Genomic DNA, 18,398 nt, shown 5'->3' with positions numbered 1-18,398 from the left:
ATATACATCATATGTGGATAATAAGTCTTAGAAGCAAATTAGGCTTGATTTTCGCTGGGCGATTTAGTTACAATGTAATAAAGAGGGAAAAGTAAGTAAAACACAAAAGGTAGGACTAAGTTATTAAAAGAAAGACTACTCTAGGGACCCGTAACAGAAGTAAAGTGTAACATTGTTAAGAGGTCACATGTGAGGAATTCTGGCGAGGAAAGCCTTGGTATTTAAGAGGTCCAAGTGACCCACCTCTCTTTCCTGGGAACCCCTTCCATGTGCCATTTACTTTGCGAGCTGGACTAAACTGTTTAGTGAAAACATAAATAATGGAGTAATAAGCTAGATTGGACAAAATCAACACACATAGAAGAATAAAGTTGAGTAGAAAAACTTAGTTCCAATTTCATATATAGAAGGAAATATATACATAGCAAATAATGGAGTGAGCGAATTAGTCCGGATTTAATAGAGGAGTAATAAGTTAATGGGCGACACATATGCGTAATATTTTATTTTGGTCGTCTTTGTTTATGAGAGTTTTGCTGTAGCAGGCCATTTTGACAAGTTACAATTCAGCTTGCTCTTGCCCAGTGCTTGGCCGGGCGATTTTTTCTTTGTTTGTGCAGTGTTTATGCAACAACCTTATATGGCAGCTTGTCATGATTCTTCACGGTGGAGTTTGCAATCATATTACCTCATCGTTATCTCAAGATTGCCATCAACATGGCGATTTCTACAAATCAGGTGCTTTGTTGCTGCCTTATGAACGGTCCAGGAACTCGATTCAGCAGCATGAATGTTACACATCACCTTATATGGCGTTATCTCCACTTCCACATACGTTTTCGGTGCATATCCATCATAGATTATACCTTATTGTTCCAGACCCTGGTTAAGGCGACTTTAATGGCGAAAGCGTGAGTATAGGACGCCATTGGTAAACAAGTTAGAGGGTGAAAAAGTTTGGAGGAGGAATCATGATGACAAGCCAGGGCGACTGATAGCATCCGTATGCTGATTTTAAGGCAATGACATATCAACTCATTTTGGCTGATACAAGAGCATGGTGTGATCGACTTCCCTGTCAGTTAAAAGCTTTCGTACCTTTGAAATCATCCATAAGGAATCAGGTACGTATTTTTTAAAAAAAAGAACTTCACAAAAATCATGAACTTTAAGTCAGTTTTGTGATTGTGTTGAGTTTGCCTAGAAACATATATGTTGTAATTGAAAGTGATAATCTCGTCCTTTTTGTGAAGATACTATGATTATCTTTAAATGGTATACTAAGAAAAATTATAGGAAGGCAGCAGATCATGAGCAGTAAATCCAAATTGCTAGAAAGTCCATGACAGATTCTTTCCACACATGCTAATGTACCAAGTTTCTAGCATTGATAAGCTTGACCTCTACTTTTAAATATCTTGTTAGGAAATATATTTGTTTTATCATCCTACTAACTAGTAGTCACGTATATAAGAATTAGCCTACTGAAGCTTGACTTCTCGGCAAGCATATGGTAATTCCCTTCATTAGTTAAGTATTTATTTAACATGCTAGCTGCCAAATATCCTTAGCTGCCAAATATCCTGATGTGTTATTTCCACCCATAAGAGCATATGCTAGTATCATAGCCAGATATCCATATTATTAATCAAACTTCCTGTCTTACGATTCGAATGATACCTTTTGTTTTGGAATTATTTTCGGTGTATGCACACATAAATTTAATATATGTGGATATATGTGGATAATCGGTTTTGCATAAAACTCTTTCTTATTTACCTTGGAAGCGTGGAAGAATTGTTTCAGATAAATCAAGGATGCGATACTAACAAAACCGCCAAGGGCTAGATGAACGAAAGGAGAGAACTCGCCAAACAACATGCCATAAGCACGGAAGCAACAATCCCACACCTTTGACAAAACAAAGATGAAACGCGGAATTATATTCTAAAACAACTTTTTCGACCTTTGAGAATTGTTTTGCAGGTTTTTAATGAGCAACCTTAATCTCTATAAATACTTTGCCATTTCAGTTTGTTATTTTGTCCAGGTGCTACTACTACAATATTCACGGAAATCAACGAATCAACTAAGCGCCCTAAACGTCAACCTTAAAAAGGCTCTGGCAGGGTTCGACATCAAAAAATCTGCAATCTACAAAGCGCCCTAAACGTCAACCTTAAAAAGGCTCTAACGGGTTGAAATTCCTAAATAAAACGGTTGAAAATCCTAAATAAAGGTTGAAATTCCTAAATAATACGGTTGAAAATCCTAAATAAAGGTTGAAATTCCTAAATAATACGGTTGAAAATCCTAAATAAAGGTTGAAATTCCTAAATAAAGGTTGAAATTCCTAAATAATACGGTTGAAAATCCTAAATAAAGGTTGAAATTCCTAAATAATACGGTTGAAAATCCTAAATAAAGGTTGAAATTCCTAAATAATACGGTTGAAAATCCTAAATAAAGGTTGAAATTCCTAAATAATACGGTTGAAAATCCTAAATAAAGGTTGAAATCCCTAAATATGCAAGACTTCCCACGATGGAAGGATAACAAGGTTGAAATTCCTAAATATGCAAGCCTTCCCACGACGGAAGAATCGACAAGGTTGAAATTCCTAAACAAGTGAAGAGTCCCCAAGGGGGAGCACCACGATTCAACAAGTTATGAAGACTTCCCAAAATAAACGACTATCTGTTTTTGAGCAAGAATTGAAACAAAAATAAACAAGAAGCTAAAGTATTTGGAGACCTCTCCCATATGAGGGACATCGACAAAAAAAGAGAGAAAAAAGGCTCGACAATTTCGCTAAAAAGCAAGAAAGCGCCAATCTGTGATTAAATATGATCTGAGTATGAGTTAACCACTTTGCTCTTATGAACCTCGTGTTTAGGGTTTATGAATCTTTAGAAAAATATAAAGGGGCGACCAAGCCAGACAAAACTCGCCATAATATTCCTAAATGATAGACGTCGCCCGCCCCTCTGTTTCTAAAGCAATTTTATAACAAACCATTCCGCCTTGTTCTAAGTCTCGTGCTTGGGGGGCTGTGGACTATTGACTTCATAATTAATCACTTCGCCTTGTCCCAAGACTCGTGCTTGGGGGGCTGTGGACCGTTAATGTACAATTAAGAGCTCAAACGCCCTCCAAAAGGGCCAAAAACGGCCTTAGGCAAGACCCCTTAAGGGTGCCACCTTTAAAGGCTTCTAGAAACATCTAGAACGCTCTAAAAGCATCCTATGCGACCGACGTTATAATATTCCAAAACTCGTGCTTGGGGGGCTGTGAACCGTCATAATATTCCTAAAGGGCTTAGACGCCCTCTAGAAGGGCTCAGACGCCCTCCAGAAAGGCTGCCAAGGCCCAGGCGCGTCCTCCTAAGGATGCCGCCCTCCTTAGCTTCCAGAAGCTTCCAGAAACCGCCCAAAATACACAAATACCCCCGTTGCTTGGGAGCCAAGCAACCGAAACCCAAGCCCATAGCAGGCTATAAATACTACTCTTGAGATCATTCTCAAGGCATCTAATCATCAGTCTAAACCCTAGAATCCTAGTATTCCTTACCGTACTTTTCTGCAAGTACATTTGTGATTTCAATTATATCCATGCTTGGTCATTCATTACCTCAATTGCATATTACATTTTTCACACTCATACACTGCATGCATATAGTATTAGAAGTTATATTGTTTTTAGTCATTGCAAACAAACTCATATGTTACTCACTAAATACTTATTCAGTTATCATTCAATCAAAACTATGTAATTATTGAGAACATAGCATCCAAGGAGAGAATACTAAACTCATCATTTTATTAGTATGTACTACTGGTACATTTGTCGTATGTAGGTTTCATTAATTCCTGAAAATTTCATTAATCATATTGGTAGTCTATTCATTTGGTCTGCGATACTGCTATTTATTTGGATTCATCAATGTATATTATCTTGTGAATTCACTAGATTCAAATAATCAAATAATATTTTTTGGAATCTAATTTTGTGTGTCAATTTTAGTGATAAGAAGGTAAAAACGAACAAAAAATATATAATTTTTTTTAAAAACAACTAAAGAAGATAAATAAATACAAACTTATGAATTAACACCATACATGCACAGATGCATTTGAATCAAAATAAGGCTCGTAATTCACTGTAAAGCATACACTTTTTTATTAACAAAAGCTTGAATACAAATTAACCACAACAATGCTGAATATAATTCATTGAAAAAATTTCAAATAATAGCCGGAAGCTTAATAGATGGGAGGCGGGGGTGAGCTGTAGAGGTAGGGATGATATGGAGGAGGTGATGGAGATGGTGGAGGTGGAGACTTGTAAATGTAAGGAGGTGGTGGTGAAGGCGAAGGAGGTGGCGGTGAGTTATAGACATATGGTGGAGGAGGTGATGGAGAAGGTGGAGGTGGAGATTTGTAGTAGTATGGAGGAGGTGGTGAAGGTGAAGGAGGTGGAGGTGACTTATAGACATAGGGTGGAGGAGGTGAAGGAGATGGTGGGGGAGGAGATTTGTAAACATATGGAGGAGGGGGTGAAGGAGAAGGAGGAGGAGGGGACTTATAGACATATGGAGGGGGTGGTGAAGGGGATGGTGGTGGTGGTGACTTGTAGATATATGGAGGAGGTGGTGAAGGAGATGGTGGAGGAGGAGACTTATAAACGTATGGAGGTGGTGGGGATGGAGACGGTGGAGGTGGTGACTTGTAAACATATGGTGGGGGAGGAGAGGGAGATGGAGGAGGTGGTGACTTATATACATATGATGGAGGGGGTGAAGGTGATGGTGGGGGTGGAGATTTGTAGACATATGGAGGTGGTGGAGATGGGGATGGTGGAGGTGGTGACTTGTAGACATATGGAGGAGGAGGTGAAGGAGATGGAGGTGGTGGCGACTTATAAATATAGGGTGGGGTAGGAGAAGGTGATGGTGGGGGTGGGGACTTGTAAACATATGGAGGAGGTGGGGAAGGGGATGGAGGAGGTGGTGACTTATATACATATGGTGGAGGAGGTGAAGGTGATGGTGGGGGTGGAGATTTGTAGACATATGGAGGTGGTGGAGATGGGGATGGTGGAGGTGGTGACTTGTAGACATATGGTGGAGGGGGGGATGGAGATGGGGGTGGTGGTGACTTATATATATATGGTGGGGGAGGGGAGGGTGATGGTGGAGGAGGAGACTTGTATATATATGGTGGAGGGGGTGATGGTGACGGTGGAGGTGGGGACTTGTAAATATATGGAGGTGGTGGAGATGGGGATGGTGGTGGTGGTGACTTGTAGACATATGGAGGAGGAGGTGAAGGGGATGAAGGTGGTGGTGACTTGTAAACATAAGGTGGGGGAGGTGAGGGTGATGGTGGAGGAGGAGACTTGTAGACATATGGAGGTGGTGGTGATGGAGAGGGTGGTGGTGGACTCTTATAGACATATGGTGGGGGAGGTGAAGGAGATGGAGGAGGTGGTGACTTGTACACATATGGAGGAGGTGGTGAGGGAGATGGAGGTGGTGGAGACTTGTACACATATGGAGGAGGTGGTGAGGAAGATGGCGGTGGAGGAGACTTATAAAAATACGGTGGTGGTGGTGGAGATGGTGGAGGTGGAGATTTGTAGTAATAAGGTGGGTATTTGTGAACATAGGGAGGTGGTGGTGATGGAGATGGTGGTGGTGGGGATTTGTAGTAATATGGAGGTGATTTGAAATAATATGGTGGCTGCTGTCCATGACTTGGTGGTGTTGGTTGTGGATAGTTGTTGTTTGGTTGGCCACCATAGTAAGGTTTATCATCATCAGCAGCGACACTGCTTGCAATTATGCAAAATGCTATTGAGTAGATGAGTTGAGGCAAGTGCCTCAACCCAAATGATGTTCCCATCTTTTCTAAGTTTGTGTATTTCTCTACTCAGTTCCTTGGAGGAGTGATAGCCAGTTACTGTGATTGCTTAAGTTTGCATTCTAACTCTTTATATAGTGTTGCCCAAGCATATATTAAGATTTTTAATTTCTCAAATGCATTAGGACAACCTGGCTTAAAGTTTTAAATTATATTCTTATTTCGTGGATGGTGTGCTTTCTATACCTTTTGGTTTTTGTTCATGTCATTTTGTATATTAAAACTTGATGCATTGTGGCTTTTAATTGAATGAGTTAATGTTTTCCACAAACAAGCATGAACAAAGTCAATGAAATTAGTAGGTTAAGGTAACAAGGTAGTGTTGAATGAGTTCTTTTGAGATATGAACAACAAATATTTGTTAAAACGCGTTAGAGCAGGTGTATATTTCAAATTAGTATATCCTTTGGCTTATAGATAGAAGAATTGGCAAGCATGATTGAGAGCCCAAGTGTGAAACATATGATAAAGTCAAATTAATTCCAAATTTGCCAGAATTCTCTAATGTTCAAAAGGAATAAAATATATGTAAAAGAAGGAAGTAGTACATTTAATCCAAATTTGGACTAAATAGATATACAGTTTTGCTTATGATACATGTAATATGGAGTGATGCATCATTTTTAATTTTCAATGTAATTTAAGTGGGAATGTATTTGATCGAAATTTGGATTTAATTTATTGGTCAAGAAAACCATATTTCTTTATAAAAAAGCAAAATTATCTTTTATGCTAGGGTTAATTATGTTTCTAGTCCCTATAAAATAGCGACCTTGTAAGTTTAGTCCCTACTTAATTTTAATAGCATTTTTAGTCCCTATAAAAAAAATTTACTTATAATTTTAGTCCCTGCTAAAACAAAGTTTGATTAATTATCCTTAAACTCTTAAATTTTTGAACGATTTTTTTGAGACAAGATTAGAACACTATGAAATGTTCGTGTACTAAAATTTAGAATTTTCTGACATGAAATGAATTAAATATGAATTTTTTAAAACGACAAAAGTTAAAGATAAAAAGTAATAAAATCTGGATGTAGAAATCAAATTTTGCGATAATTTTTTGCGGACAAACTTTTAGTAATGTTCTAAACATGTCTGCAAAAAATTGTTCAAAAATTTAAGAGTTTAAGCATAAATTAAACAAATTTGAATTGAGTAGGGACTAATACTCAATGCAGAAAAACAAAATTAGGGACTAAAAATGCTATTAAAATTAAGTAGGGACTAAACTTACAAGGTCGCTATTTTATAGGGACTAGAAACATAATTAACACTTTATGCTATAACTTTGTGTCACTATTGTCAATGAATTAATAAACTACAACCTAATTACTTGTCTTGTCGATATAGTACTTTATTTAATGAGAAATGGTTATATGTATTGTAGGAATATTTCGTTTTGGTTTAAAAAATTCAATTGACTTGGTGTATATATAATTACAGTCTATCTCTGTCTACCTACCTTAAAATTTAATGTTTTTAAAACAACCAATGAGTTCTTATAATAAATCTTTGATCAGTTCCACCAAGAGTTCGACGGTGGAAAGGAGGTTAGTTGCAACATATTATTCACGGTTTCTCAACGCATTCTGTTAAATAGTGACTATCAGCAATTCAACATGCATGTTATATTATATATACATAATTGTACAGAAGATTACATATATTATATTGAATTGCGGCTTCCTCAGACTCGGTAATGTCTCCTTTCTCATTTGACAAAAAATTAATAATTTATGAAGCACAAACATAACCACGAGCGACACGTCGACATCAATAATTATTTGAGAAAATAAATAAAATATAATTATATTTGTTGATTTTATGTTGATATCATACATCAGTATGTGTCAGACAAAGAGGACCATAAAACTCATACACAATTGTAAGGTCTCAAAATCAAATCTGGACGAAAGTCTTCTTCAAAAAAAAAAATCTGGACGAAGGTGTTCGGCCTAACAATATCGACATTATCAGATGAGCTATGCCTTACCAACGATTCTATATCACACTGCACGGTTCACACAAGCTTTGTAGCTTCAACATATTATTCTAGATGAGTTCAAAGCTTAATTAATTTGTTTGACAATTAGTTGCTCCTGGTGCTCTGTACCCAGCTCACCATTGAAGACTTCATTTTACATCGTGTTGAAAAAATGCTAATCAGAATTTTGAGAAATGCCCTCCATTCATTCCGCAAATATTCACATTTGTGTCCCACACTCTCCTAGTTTGAGAAAATGGCATGATAGGAAGAATTCTAATCATTCGTAGAGTGAAGCACCATTCACTATCTTCATATATTAGATGGAAAAATGTATCTTCAGTACAAAATTTATTGTAGTAATATATTGCTATTCAAAGTTGATCGAAGTGACGAATTTATTAGAAAAAATTGAGTTACACGTGCGGTAGTAAGAAAGGTTGATCTGTAGTACTAGTATTCACTTTTTCTTGGGTCTGTATTAATTGACTTACATGTTTCATATTTTATATTGCACTTAACAATTTTTTTAAAAAATATATCACAACCAAATAAAAATTTAACTGATTTTTTTAATTCAAGATTAAAATAATATTATAAAAAAGATAAAAATGTAATTACAATAGATTAAATGAAGTGCGTAATTGAAAAAAAAAGTATACAAAAACTATGCATTCTCTTTATATATACTAACGAAAATACGGACACTCACATGTCCGTCTTTTCGCTTTTTTATTACGCTAATGTTTGAAAATTACAAACGGTATTTTTTTTTATGAAATTTTGATTTTGATTAAAACTAAAAATATATATGTTTGTTGCTTTCAAGTTATAACAAATCAAACTAACCATGATTATCTATTTTAATGGCGCCAACAACAATCTTCATTATAGAAAAAGTTGTTTAAGGGTATAATTGGGATAATGAAAACACAACATCTACTCTATTACAATCAAACTATTTCAAATACATATGACTCCATGACCCACCAATCTTGTAGATCAGTACTGCCACTAACACCAGGCAAACACCAAAACATGCTAATCCAAAAATCAATGACTTCTTCAACCATGACCTTGTTTTCTCCGATTCATGCTTCAACTTGGCATTTTTCTTTTGCAACTTTGCAATCAACAAATCCCTCTCATCAGTAAGCTCTTCATCCAGTAACTTAAAAAAATTACAACCTTTATCAAAGTGATTCTTGTAGTTTTTGCATCCCCAAAATCTTTTCCCGCAATTTGGATTCGTGTATCAGTGATAGTACGATCACTGTTTCTTCACCACACCTACATTCAGTCACTGCTCTTCTTCTCATACTTGAACCAACAGACCCTACGGATTGACCCATTTGCTTTGACATGTTTTGGAATTGAATTCAATTGGATTCAAATTTTAAAGGAAATGGAAGATTTTTGCAGAAATTCGAATCTATGAAGATGAAGAAGAATGAATACGAAAATAAGGGTTAAGAATTTGAAGGAATGGAAGAGGAGAGGAGAAGAGATCTTGGAGAAAGGGAAGAAGATGAGGAAGTGAGAGGAAACCCTAATTATGGGGTTGGAATTTTTTTTTTGCCGTTTTTTATACTAGCCAGTAGGACGCGCCACGTGGCTCAAACTAACGGGAAAGCAATTTTTTGACGGATGGGATTTTTTGACAAACGGAGGAAAAATTGAGAGACCAAAATGTACGTTTTATTAATTGTGAGACCAAAATGAAAACTTGAAATTATTTGAGGGACCATTGGATCAAATAAGCCTATTTTATTTCATGAAGAGAAGATTTTTATTTAAGTAATACGATAATTGTATAAATTTATAAATGGGTACGGATTTCTGCGAGTCTGAATACTTAAAAAAATATTTATTTTATTTTATATGTGTTGATAATTTTACTAAATCCCGTTAATTTTTTCCCTAAAAAAAACTGAATCGCGTTAATTTCATCCGCATAGGCACCTATTAATCTTCTATGAGTATTTAAAATATAGTCTATTTTATTATATTTGTGTGTATCCATCAAAATATTCTTCCCATACCAGTCCATGGGGAATTTTATTTGCTCCTACCACACATGCAAAATTTTGTTCATACTTAATTATATATCTAACACAGGCAACGTCGGATAAATACACTAGTATATACTCATATCGTGTTTGTTATATATTTTTTAATATTTAAATTTATTTTTATCTATTTGTTACATGTGTTATTTGTATTGAAAATTGAGAACATTTTTGGAAAGAGAAAAAATCAGCCCAAAAGTGCTGAAAGAGGTTATTTTCTTTATTCAATACCATATAATTATATATAAAGAAAACTACCCCTTTCAGCACTTTTAGGCTGAATTTTTCTTTCCAAAAATACCCTTAATTTAATATAGTGCTAACAAATCTTTTTCTAAAATATTTTGAGTCCTTATTTTTTTTTCTAAAATATTTTGAGTCCTTATTTTTTTTTAGAGGATTTAAAGTTCGATCTTTAACATTATTTTTTGCCCACATTTATTATATAATGCTAACAAATCTTTTTCTAAAATATTTTGAGTCCTATTCTTTTTTCTGTGACTGTGGGACACAAATGTGGATATTTGGGGAATGAATGGAGGCCATTTCTCAAAATTCTGCTTAGCATTTTTTGAACACGATGTAAAATGAAGTCTTCAATGGTGAGTTGGGTACAGGGCACCAGGAGCAACTAATTGTCAAACAAATTAATTAAGCTTTGAACTCATCTTGAATAATATGTGGAAGCTTGTGGCAACCGTGCAGTGAGGATAACATTTGGGTGACATTGATGACATTAGTCAACCACAGTGTAATAAGTGGCTTTCTTCTTTCTCTTTCACAAGGATGTTTGTTTTTTTGTGCACTTGTGACATTGTGGTTGACTAGTGTCACCAATATCACCAACCTCAATGTCACCCAAGTGCTACCTTGTTAGCCTGAAAACCTTCGTCCAAAATTGGTCCTGAGACCTTACAATTATGTGTAAGTTTTACGGTCCTCTTTGTCGTGCACCAACGGTAAATAATTCAAACTTTATGTATATGTTAAACCAAACAATATGATATTATTGTCGATACATCTGATCGAAGGTAGTCCAATGTCCGACACATATTAATGTCTGATATCGACACGAAACCAACACATATAATTACATTTTTATTTTCTCAAATAATTATTGATGTCGACGTGTCATTCATGATCATGTTTGTGCTTCAAGCTTCATATATTGTTAATTTTTTTGGCAATAATATATGTAATCTTCTGTACAATTAAGTATATATAATATGCATGTTGAATTTCTGATAGTTACTATTTAACAGAATGCATTGAAAAACCATGAATAATAATATGTTGCAACTAACCTCCTTTCAAGAAAGAAATATATGTCTTGCAACTAACTTGGTACAATTAGGGACACAATTTTTAAATTGAAAGTATATAACTAAAAGCAAATATTTGTTCATCCAAAATCCAAATACCGATTAATGGAAGTATATAACTAAAAGCTAGAAGAATGACTCTCCAAAATTATTTGTCTACTAATGTGTGTGACTTCCATAAACAGCTAATTTTACGTGCACCTTAAATTGAGAAATACTAATAAAAAAATTATAATATGCTCATTCATGGAAATTCAAATAAGTTTGATCAAATTTATGAAAAATCCACATATATATATGAGTTTTATTTTTAAAATAGTAAAACTTATTTAAATTTCAACAAAGAAAAGTAATGTGTCTTCCTAACATTCATCTTTCAAACCTGATTGCGGAATCCCATCTAACAGTATTGACATTTTTACCGTTTGAGTTAAGATATATAGACACCATACCATAGTTAATTCAATAGACTAGCTAAATATTAAAAATATTCATACACAACTTAACGTGATAACTAACGTATTTGTTTTGTCTTCTTAAATCAAATAAACAATATAAAAAAAAAAATCATATCATATTACTAGTATACCACCAAAATAAACAAGAAATGATTAATATTTCAAACCTTTCCACCGTCGAACTCTCAGATGGAACTGATCAAAGATTTATTACAAGAACTTATGGTTGTTTTAAAGAAGAGGCTAAATGTGTACGTACAATGACCGATTACAAGAATTATAAAAATATTATATGAAGGTAGGTCGACTGAGATGGACAGTAATTATATATAGATTATACACCAAGTCAATTAAATTTTTTAAACCAAAACGAAATATTCCTACAATATATATAAGCATTTCTCATTAAAAAAAAAGGTACCATATCGACAAGACAAGTAATTAGGTTGTAGTTTATTAATTCATTGACAAAAGATAAATTTGCTTTTTTATAAAGAAATCTGGTTTTCTGGACCAATAAATTAAATCCAAATTACGATCAAAACTGTATTACATGTATTATATTATAAGCAAAACTGTATTTAGTCCAAATTTGGATTAAATGTACTACTTACTTCTTTTACATATATTGTATTCCATTTGAACATTAGAAAATTCTGGCAAATTGGGAATTTAATTTGACTTTATCATATGTTGCACACTTGGGCTCAAAATCATGCTTGCCAATTCTTCTATCTAAAATCCAAAGGATATACTAATTTGAAATACACCTTCTCTAACGCGTTTTCACAAATATTTGTTGTTCATATCTCAAGAACTCATTCAACATTACCGTTACCTTCACCTACTAATTTCATTGACTTTGTTCATGCTTGTTTGTGGAAAACATTAACTCATTCAATTAAAAACCATATTGCATCAAGTTTTAATATACAAAATGACATGAACAAAAACCAAAAGGTATAGAAAACACACCATCCATGAAATAAGAATATAATTTAAAACTTTAAGCCAGGCTGTCTTAATGCATTTCAAAAATTAAAAATCTTATAATCCATGCTTGGGCAACACTATATAAAGAGTTGGAATGCAACCTTAAGCAATCACAGTAACTAGCTATCACTCTTCAAAGGGACTGAGTACAGAAATACACAAACCTAGAAAATATGGGAGCCTCATTTGGGTTGAGGCACTTGCCTCAACTCATCTATGCAATTGCATTTTGCATAATTGCAAGTAATGTAGCTGCTGATGATTATAAGCCTTACTATGGTGGCCAACCAAACAACAATTATCCGCAACCAACACCACCAAGTCATGGACAGCAGCCACCATATTATTTCAAATCACCTCCATATTACTACAAGTCCCCACCTCCACCCGCTCCATATGTCCACAAATACCCACCTTATTACTACAAATCTCCACCTCCACCATCTCCAGCACCACCACCACCGTATGTCTATCAGTCTCCTCCACCACCATCTCCCTCACCACCTCCACCATACGTGTACAAGTCTCCACCACCTCCATCACCCTCTCCTCCTCCTCCATACGTCTACAAGTCACCACCTCCTCCATCTCCTTCCCCTCCCCCACCATATGTCTATAAGAGTCCACCACCACCATCTCCCTCACCTCCACCTCCATATGTCTACAAGTCACCACCTCCTCCATCTCCTTCCCCTCCCCCACCATATGTCTATAAGAGTCCACCACCACCATCTCCCTCACCTCCACCTCCATATGTCTACAAGTCTCCTCCTCCACCATCACCCTCACCTCCCCCACCCTATATTTACAAGTCACCACCATCACCATCTCCTTCACCTCCTCCTCCATATGTGTACAAGTCACCACCACCACCATCTCCTTCACCTCCCCCACCATATGTGTATAAGAGTCCACCACCACCCTCTCCATCACCACCACCTCCATATGTCTACAATTCTCCTCCTCCACCATCACCCTCACCTCCCCCACCCTATGTTTACAAGTCACCACCACCTCCATCACCTTCACCTCCTCCTCCATATGTCTACAAGTCACCACCTCCACCATCCCCGTCTCCACCACCTCCATATATTTACAAGTCCCCTCCACCACCGTCACCTTCACCACCTCCACCATATATAAATAAGTCTCCTCCTCCACCATCACCCTCTCCTCCCCCACCATATGTATATAAGTCACCGCCACCTCCATCCCCTTCCCCTCCTCCTCCATATGTCTACAAGTCACCACCTCCACCATCTCCATCTCCACCACCTCCATATGTTTACAAGTCCCCACCCCCACCATCACCTTCTCCTCCCCCGCCCTATGTTTATAAGTCGCCACCACCTCCATCTCCTTCACCTCCTCCTCCATATGTCTACAAGTCACCACCTCCACCATCCCCATCTCCACCACCTCCATATGTCTACAAATCTCCACCCCCACCATCACCTTCACCCCCTCCACCATATGTATACAAGTCACCACCTCCTCCATCTCCCTCTCCTCCGCCACCATATGTTTACAAGTCACCACCTCCACCGTCTCCATCCCCACCACCTCCATACGTTTATAAGTCTCCTCCTCCACCATCTCCTTCACCACCTCCTCCATATATCTACAAGTCACCACCACCACCATCCCATTCACCACCACCTCCATATGTCTATAAGTCCCCTCCTCCTCCTTCTCCTTCACCCCCTCCTCCATATGTTTACAAATCTCCACCCCCACCATCTCCTTCACCTCCTCCACCCTATGTCTATAAGTCACCACCACCTCCTTCACCTTCACCACCTCCTCCATACCATCCCTACCTCTACAACTCACCCCCGCCTCCTGTCTATTAAGTTTCCGGCTATAGTTGTTTGAAATTTTTTCAATGAATTGTATTCAGCATTGTTGTGGTTAATTTGTATTGAAGCTTTTGTTAATAAAAAGTCTATACTCTACAATGAATTAAGAGCCTTATTTTGATTCAAATGCATTTGTGCATGTACGGTGTTAATTCATAAGTTTGTATTTATCTATCTCCTTTTGTTGTTTTTATAAAAATATATATATTTTTTGTTCGTTTTTACATTCTTATCACTAAAATCTACACACAAAATTAGATACCAAAAAATAGTATTAGATTATTTGAATCTGGTTAATAGTTTTTACTATTCATATGCACAAGATACATTGAATCCAAATAAATAGCAGACCAAATGAATAGACCACCAGTAGTATGATTAATGAAACCTACCTACGACAAATGTACTAGTAGTACATACTAGTAAAATGATGAGTTGAGTATTCTCTCCTTGGATGTTATGTTCTCAAGAATTACACAATTTTGATTGAATGATGACTGAATAAGTATTAAGTGAGTAACATACGAGTTTGTTTGCAAAGATTAGAAATAATAGAACTCCTAATACTATAAGCATGCAGTGTATCAGTGTGAAAAATAGAATATGTGATTAAGGTGATGAATGAATAAGCATGAATATAATTGAAATCACAAGAGTCAAACACAAACTATGTGAATAAAGATCAATACAAACATAGCTAAATGTCAAAGTTTGCTTATACTTATCAGTAGCTAATGCAATTTGAATCATTGATTTGATAAGGTTTTGTTTTGCAAAAACAAAAGGGAGTATATTAATAATGAGCACGTGCATAAAAGTTTACATCCAAAATCATCACCCACACTTGGGCATGATAATGACACCAACCAAGAAGAGATCAAATTGCATTACACAACTTTCTAACCTATTTTCCACAACAGCCAGCATCATTATTATGCAGCTTATCTTCATTTTACCACTTCAGTTATAAAAATAAATGAAATTTTAGCATTTAGATCATTCAATTAAGAGAGGCATGTAATCTGAATTCTACCCTTAGAACTAGAACAAAATATTACAAGTCTCACAAATCAAATCAGACATAACAAACAGACAAGTAAAAAATGGAGGTTTGATTTGCAAATAATGACAATTTTAGTCGCCTTTTTGTACGAGTGGTTGTTTACCGGAATGCCACAAACCCTGCTGCCAATAATTATAAGCGACGGGCAGTTTACTATAGAGCGCCACAATACACATGCTATAAAATGGTGGTTATAATCTCCGCCTCATGACTTGTATGGTGGTTATCTTCATTTTACCACTTCAGTTTACTATAGAGTGCAACATTCTATAATACAACAAACCCTAGCCATTGTCTAGCAACTGTACAGTGTCCAAGGATCCAATAAACCTATTAGACTCTTTTTGGGTGTATAGGAGGGAGGGAAGGACTTTGGGAAAAGGGAAGGAGGAAGGAAAGGGGAAGGAGGATATTCCACACACTTGAATATGGGGTTTACTTTTCTTCATAATACAGAATCCCCCTAATATGGGAGAACTCAAAAAATGTACTGAAAGAGGACTTTAGAGAGCTTAAAAAATTATTCAAATCATTTCCATCTTTTTATAATACTCTCAAAATTAAAACTAAATAAAATACAATAAACATAAGCATTTCCTTTTCAAACAAACTGTGAGATTTATCTCTCTTTCCCTCTCCTCCCTTCCCTTCAAAGTCCTCTCATTCCCTCCTCTAGAGACTGCCAAACGGAACATAATGAACTTGGAATTTTTAAGATAAGCATATCTAAACATGCAGGTTAAAAGGGAGTTGACAAAAAGAAAGTAATTCAGATATCTCAAGGGGAAAGGCCACATGAAGAATAAATTGAGAGGCCATCATCCTTAAACTGTAGAGCTAATGAATCAGATATACAAAAATCAGGAACTTTCCTACACTATGAAAACTAAAAACCACATAGTACTAGTGCCTGCTTTTCTCATCTACTTTAATTTGGGTTCTGATAGTGTTAGTAAGCTCATGTTTTGCTCCATGCGTTTAGCCATGAGCTTGTACTATGTGATGTGATTATTACAAGCCTTGAGCTCACGATGCTACTAGGACTCTCATGACCATACCTAACCGTTAAATCATGAACTCGAGGCTTTCGTACCATTTTATATTTCTAATCAAATTAAATATCAAGGATAAGTTAACAATTGTTATGTGTCTGTCTGGTAAAACATAAAATTGAGCTAATGGCTTATAGCTTTATAAGCTTGTATGATCAAAAAAACCTGTTTGGTAATTGTCATTTTTACACGAGCTTATATCTTATTTTCATGAGCTTATAGCGGTTTTTGATAAGCTAATTCAAGTAGCTTATAGCTTATCAATTTTTATCTCTATTTTACCCCTGCAATCTTAATTTAAAAAATAAATATCAATTAAATGCATACTTATAAATCATCAGCTGTAAGTTCAACCGCTATAAGCTAGCGTATCAACTATTTGCTATATTTTACCAAACAAGCCTAGATTATCATAATCATAGTCACAGTTAACAAGTAATTCTTACCAATGTAATGCATCATTAAATAATTGTAGAGAAGATCAAAGTAACAAAAATATAAAATCATTTGCATTGACAATCATAAGTTCAAATTTATGATGTAAGAAGAAAGAGAATACGGAAGAACCTGGTAAGGAATTAAGGCACCGGAAGCCGCATCGACTTCCTAGGTCGCTTGAGCAAAAACTGTGCGTGGGTGGTTATTCCTCAAAGCACCTCCCCTTGCATAATGTAAAGCTTACGATTCGGTTGAAAGATTAGGTCAATCTATTTTTTTTTAGGGAATAATAATAATAATAATAATAATAATAATAATAATAATAATAATAATAATGAAAAAGAACCGCTAATAATAAAAGATACTTCCTCCGTTTCATACTACTTGTCCATTTTAGAAAATAATTTTGTTTCACAATACTTGTCCCTTTCAAGTTTCAATGCAACATTAATTATTGTCTTGTCAATAATACCCTTACATATTTATTGTAGAGAGAGAAAAAATATCTTTATTGAAAATCTCTTATTTATAAATAGGGTTTAAATAGGGTTAAGGATAGCTTGATGGGTTAACATTTATAAACAAGAGATGTATTGGTTATATATATCATTTTTGGAAGTAATATTATTTCAACAAAAATAGAAGTGTGCTGGCTAAATTTGTAAAGTGTAAGCGTACCTGATTTGATTCCTTAGAAACTATTTTTTATAAAAATTACTTACACCCACAAAAATAGGCGGGATTTCTTAGGGACTATTATTTATTTTTTTCAAGGAGGGGATTATTATTTGAATGTTCATTTTCAAAAAAAAATTCTTCATAAAATGTAAAATAAATATTCATTTGTTTCATAAAAATAAATATTAATTAAGTTGCGAATACACCGACTCGATATGCATACACAAGAGAGTGTTCCATCAAGGAGGCTTACCAAAAGAGTGTCGCAGCTACCTCAGGCTTGTGTCAAGGATGATAAGCTTGCTATTACCATTCATGACGACGATTATCTTGCTGGTGTTGAAACATGCAAGCATAATCTACACAGTAGGATTATATGGCCAAAGGGTGCAATACAATAACTGTTGTTTCCTTGAAAAACAAGTTTGCTCCCGATGCGAAAAGATCTGGGGAAATAGGGTATCACCTCCCTTGGTAGAGGTTTCCATGAATTCATGGTTTCAACCTTGGAGGATGTTAGAAGAGTTTGCACCACCGCATCATGGAATTTAAACCCATG

The 18,398-nt window shown here is 35.6% G+C and overlaps 2 protein-coding genes across 2 annotated transcripts; one reads left to right on the top strand and one right to left on the bottom strand.

The window, feature by feature from the left end:
- Positions 1 to 4,155: 4,155 nt before the first annotated feature.
- Positions 4,156 to 5,968, bottom strand: LOC146930750 (uncharacterized). The gene has a single exon (XM_085702230.1). The coding sequence runs from the start codon at positions 5,901 to 5,903 to the stop codon at positions 4,263 to 4,265; it is 1,641 nt and encodes a 546-aa protein (XP_085558356.1). The 5' UTR covers positions 5,904 to 5,968; the 3' UTR covers positions 4,156 to 4,262.
- A 6,787-nt stretch (positions 5,969 to 12,755) lies between these two features.
- LOC146930749 (uncharacterized) lies at positions 12,756 to 14,782 on the top strand. The gene has a single exon (XM_085702228.1). It carries the CDS (start codon positions 12,923 to 12,925, stop codon positions 14,600 to 14,602), a length of 1,680 nt encoding a protein of 559 aa, XP_085558354.1. The 5' UTR covers positions 12,756 to 12,922; the 3' UTR covers positions 14,603 to 14,782.
- The last annotated feature ends 3,616 nt before the right edge of the window (positions 14,783 to 18,398 follow it).

Source organism: Medicago sativa, chromosome 4 (genome assembly GCF_051527215.1).
Source record: "Medicago sativa cultivar Bolivia chromosome 4, Bolivia_mono, whole genome shotgun sequence".
Lineage (NCBI taxonomy): Eukaryota > Viridiplantae > Streptophyta > Magnoliopsida > Fabales > Fabaceae > Medicago > Medicago sativa.
The sequence above is the reverse complement of the archived record's forward strand: the minus strand, read 5'-3'. Positions and strand labels throughout refer to the sequence as shown.

What these genes read in the sequence shown, in the direction of transcription:
- LOC146930750 (XM_085702230.1), bottom strand. Translation starts at nt 5,903, where the DNA reads ATGGGAACATCATTTGGGTTGAGGCACTTGCCTCAACTCATCTACTCA.
- LOC146930749 (XM_085702228.1), top strand. Translation starts at nt 12,923, where the DNA reads ATGGGAGCCTCATTTGGGTTGAGGCACTTGCCTCAACTCATCTATGCA.